Here is a 4,549-nt window from a genome sequence, read left to right on the forward strand (position 1 = left end):
AAGGAAATTCATGCACAAGGATCAGCAGTACAAAGCAACGTAGGCTGAAGAGAGCACGACACAGAGATGCGCACAGCTGAGGCTCGGGCCGTCTCCCTGTCCCCACTGCGGCTTGCCCAGAGTGAAAACAGGAGATGCCCTGCTCAGGGAGGGCAGAGCCGAAGGGCTGGGGAGAGACAGGGCAGGCAAACTAGGTAAGAAGATTACCTTTCACCGTCGGAGGCAGGTCCCAGCGGTAGACCGTAGAGGCTGTGCCCACTTTGCTGAAATTTAAAGTTGGCCCTGGGTGCGCGGAGCCAATCAGCTCCTGCCCAGAGACATTTGTCAGGGCTGGCAGTGTCCGCAGATAACCAGGGGGAGTAATTTCCAGCTAAAAATGTGTTTGTGGTAGAAGACAGCTATCAAATGTTCCACCTGGCTGGATAAACAGAAAGCATGGTTTATAAATATCTGTTCTGAAGGCGAAATTGCTCAATGATTAGCGCAGATCTTAGTGTGGCACACATCCAGCCCGGTTATTGATAAGGGGATGCAGTGGGTTGTAGTGTGCTCACCGTGACCGACATGGGAAAGCTGGCAGGGCTGCAGAAAGGGAAGGGTGATACACTGAGCCCGTCCCGGTCGTGGCCACGACCGGCACCGCAGGGCAGCACTGGCCAAGCTGAGAACTGCTGCCATGCTGTAGTCTCCGACACTTGCTTTTTGGGTTTCAACCTCAACCCCCCCTGAGCTAAGCCTGGTGGTAAAAAAGAAAAAAAAAGGATTTTTTTCATGCACTGCTTGCACAGGTCCCTTGGAAAGGTGCTATGAGGATGTGCACGACTTATATGCACTCCTCCTGCCCTGCTCTAGGTTTGGTGGTATTGCTGGTCGCCTACGCATACGCCAGGGGGGATTCCCCCTGCTGCAGCTGCAGCCGCTCACTGTGGTGATGGTGACAACAGCTCCCATCCCACTCCCCCCCCTGCCCCGACCCAAACCCTGGGAGCACGACCGCATCAACACCAGAAATGCTCAAACCATCAGCATCCAGCCTCAGGTGGGAGCAAATCTCGGAGCCAGGAGGAAACTTGCCCTTTCCCCCTGGCCAGGGAGCCGCAGTCGGGTGCTGCCCCGCAGGTACCGGAGCAGCTGGTTGGTGCGCCTTGGCTGAGGGAAGCAGAGCTTTGGCCGGGTGCCCAGGGGGGCTGACGCACACGGGGCCGGGCTGGGCACCCCATGGGAGCTGGATCCGGCCCCCAGCAGTGCCAGGGCCCTTTGTCCATGCTGGTTCCCTGACGTCTTTGGCCACCCCCTGGGGATGTGGATGATAGGGCTCTCGTGTCCCTCCCGCCAGCCACGAGTGTGTGCAGGGCTCCCCAGTGCTGCCATAGGGATTTGGCCCGGGGGGGGCCCACCCTGCAGGCAGCACCCCCTGCCACCCCGGCAGCTGCAGCCTGGCTTTGGCACACGGAAGCGGGGTTGGTTTTTTTTTCACAGTGGCCAGCAGCTCACTGCTGCAAGAATAGAAACTTGTCTTGCAGTTGGACCTGTATCGGGAGCTGAACACGGGTTTCCTTTCCAGGAGTGTGAGGGCAGCATGGTACCTGCCGTAACCCATGCATGAAGGCCATCGCTTTTCTTAAATGGGGGCACCTGCCTGGAACCTAGCGGGATTTGGTCCTTCCCCATCCCTGGTGCTGATCCCCAGTTGGCCAGGGCCACGCTCCTGTGGGGAGGTAACTCTAGGCGGGGATCCTGGGGACCGCAAGCCAGGAGTCCCTCCCTGACGCAGGAGGCGAGTGGATGCACCGCTGTCACTGTGACAACCCTACCTTGCCCCGGGGACGAGGCTGTGTGGTGGGGAGAGACATGGGCCATTTTGGGCTGCAGCGCCGGTGTCCGAAACACATGTCCGAGGTGCCCGGCCTCAGTAGGACCCACATGTCTGGCGCAGGGATGCAGAAGCAGAGCTCTCAATACATGGGTGTCTATCTACAGCTAGTGATGCACAGAAAGAGAAATTAATGTCTTTACCTTTATTAATATTGCCTGATGTGTGGTCAGGCTATGGGAGGCAGGCTACCAATGACTGGAAGGCATGGGAAAGGTATAGGCGCCCACATATTGCAAATTCATGTCCACGCTACATAACACGTGGCAGTAATCCCACAGCAGTGACCCTAAATATGCCCTTTCATTTTTCGGAGGGGACTCTACAGAGGCTTTCCTACCTCCCTCCTTTTGTGTGCATCTGAGCTGGAATAAAGAGATTTAACCCTGAGCAGCACGAGCACCTGTAGCCCCTCAGCCCACCAAGCGCTGTGCCGCCCTACTGACCCCAGCAAATTCAGCAGCAAACCCTTCGTCACTAATGAGCTCAGTTCGGTTGCTTTATTTCATTTCGCTTTGCAAGATACAAAAAAAAAAGCCTGGGATGGAGCCAGTGTGCACCACAAGCTGCCTGTCGTTCCCTCTGGTGCGTGGTGGCTGCAGTGAGCCTTCAGATGCGCGTTCCTGAGTGGGATGGGGCAGGTGAGGGGCAGCACTGGGGCCGCCCCCCCACGCACTTACTGGCTGTAGTAGTAATCCTGGCCGTACACGTCATAGCCGTGCCCCTTGTAGTAGCCGAACTCGTCCTCGTAGGCCTGGTAGCTGTCCCCGCGGGCGTACTCGTCCTGCTCCCCGTAGCTGCCGTCAGTGGTGCCCTCGTCCCCCCGGCCGCGTCCCCCGGCTGTCACCTCGTACTCCCACTGCTCCCCGGCTGTGGTGGCGTCTGTGGGTCCCCTATCTCCCGTGGTGGTCACCTGGGACAGCTCCTCTTTGCCAGTGGTGCTGGCGACAGTGGTGGCTTCGGTTTCCTCCTCCTCCTCCTCTTCCTCTTCTTCTTCTTCTTCTTCTTCCTCCTCCTCTTCTTCCTCCTCCTCCTCCTCCTCGGCTGCGCCGGGGCCCTCCCCACACTGCCGTGAGGTCCATCTGCCCCCTCCGTGGCGTTGGTGCTTGTGCCGTTGATGCCATTCTCGTTCTCGGCTACCTCTTCTTCCTCCTCCTCCTCCTCTTCCTCCTCATTCTCGTCGCTGTCTTCGTTTTCAGAGTCACCCCTCTTGCCAGCAGCGCTGTTCCTGCCCCCCTTCAGGGGCCCTTGGCAGCCCTTGCCCTGGCAGGGGGGAAAATAACACAGCATTAGTTGAGTGTTGGGAGGTTGCAGCTTTTCAGTGCCATGTGGCCTGAGGCAGGTGTGGGCACAGCTGACTATCCCCCCACACACCTTGCATAGCAAGGCTGCCTTTTTGGGGGGCCCCTTCCAACCCTCCCACCAGATTAATGCCCAGAGCTTGGCCCAGCCACGGGCATCTTGCGCAGCAGATCCCCAAGAAGAAACAGGGTGCAGGGCATCCCATGGGTGCAAGAGAGCTTGCAGTGAACATACCCCCCCATGGGTGCTCCCCTCCAACCCCCCGAACCACACCTGCTGGGGGGATGCAACGTCTCCTCCCAGCCTGCCCTGGCTGTCCCCAGGGGCTGCTCCGGCGGGGTAGCCAGCTGCCTCGGTGCCAGCATGGGATGGCTCCTGCGGGGACAGGGAGAAGATGGGGCAGGCGGTCAGCAGCAGGAGTGGAGCGCAGCCCTCCCAGCAGCGAGAGGGACACGCAGCATTCCTCCGCAGCATTTGAGCGCTGCTTTCCCACAGGTCTCACCCCAGGCTGAAATCGAGAAGCTGCAGCAGGGCAGCCCAAGCCGTGCAATTAAGTGGTGGTGGCTGGAGTCAGGTGTTCCCATTCTGGCTACGCATTTTGCTTTACAAAGCATCTAAAAGTTTGGTTTTGAAGTTACCTCTCCCAGTTTCCAATAAACAAAGAAAGCCACAGGCGCACTACATGCGGACACACTACACACCAGGTGTAGATAGCTGGCAAGAGCGTGACGGCTCAAAGCCAGGTGTGAGCCCGAACCCCACCAGCAATAACCCATCAGCACCGCTTGGCCCCAGAGACCACACAGCGGAGCGGGTCTCTCAGTGGGGTGCATGACAGTCTGCACGGCTAAAAAAGGCGTTGAATAACCCAAATGCAAGCAGAGCCTGGAGCAACCACTGAGGAACTGGTGGGGCAGCTCACCCTGTCCCCAGCCTGGGAGGAGGAATACCTTGCCACCAGCAAATGAACCCAGCCGAGGTGGGGAGACGTGGGGTCACTGCCATCCCTGCCCTGGGCAATCCCTGCTGCTCGCGTGCCAAGACCGAGGACGCTCACCCTGGCGTTTTGGGCCAACTCAGACACTTAAAATATGGGCACATCTGGTACCAGAGAAAACTCAGGCCGTTTTCCTCTCCACTGGAGGAGCCACCAAATTGCAGGTGCAGTCGGCTATGCCAATGGGAGCGATGACCCCCATCTAGCAGCCGATACAACAGTGCTCTTTACATACCTATAACTGACCTTGGGGCCTTTCATAACGATTTATCTTGCTGACCACCCCCTGCCAGTGAAGACACACAGCATACCTGCCCTGGAACGGCCACTGCTCTGGTGCCCTTGAAACGAAAGGGGCAGCCCTGAACAGCAGCTGC

The 4,549-nt window shown here is 58.4% G+C and overlaps 1 protein-coding gene across 1 annotated transcript in view; it reads right to left on the reverse strand.

Annotated features, from left to right (window-relative positions):
• Nucleotides 1–2,549: 2,549 nt before the first annotated feature.
• IBSP (integrin-binding sialoprotein) overlaps nucleotides 2,550–4,549 on the reverse strand; it is a 3,635-nt gene continuing 1,635 nt past the window's right edge. The window contains exons 4-6 of the mRNA XM_009572112.1: nucleotides 3,449–3,550; nucleotides 2,939–3,136; nucleotides 2,550–2,906 (exon numbers count right to left, since the gene is read on the reverse strand). Of these exons, the coding sequence (XP_009570407.1) occupies nucleotides 2,550–2,906; nucleotides 2,939–3,136; nucleotides 3,449–3,550 (657 nt within the window). The remainder of the gene's footprint in view (nucleotides 2,907–2,938; nucleotides 3,137–3,448; nucleotides 3,551–4,549) is intronic.

The sequence above is a fragment of the Fulmarus glacialis genome, unplaced genomic scaffold (assembly GCF_000690835.1).
Source record: "Fulmarus glacialis isolate BGI_N327 unplaced genomic scaffold, ASM69083v1 scaffold19072, whole genome shotgun sequence".
Lineage (NCBI taxonomy): Eukaryota > Metazoa > Chordata > Aves > Procellariiformes > Procellariidae > Fulmarus > Fulmarus glacialis.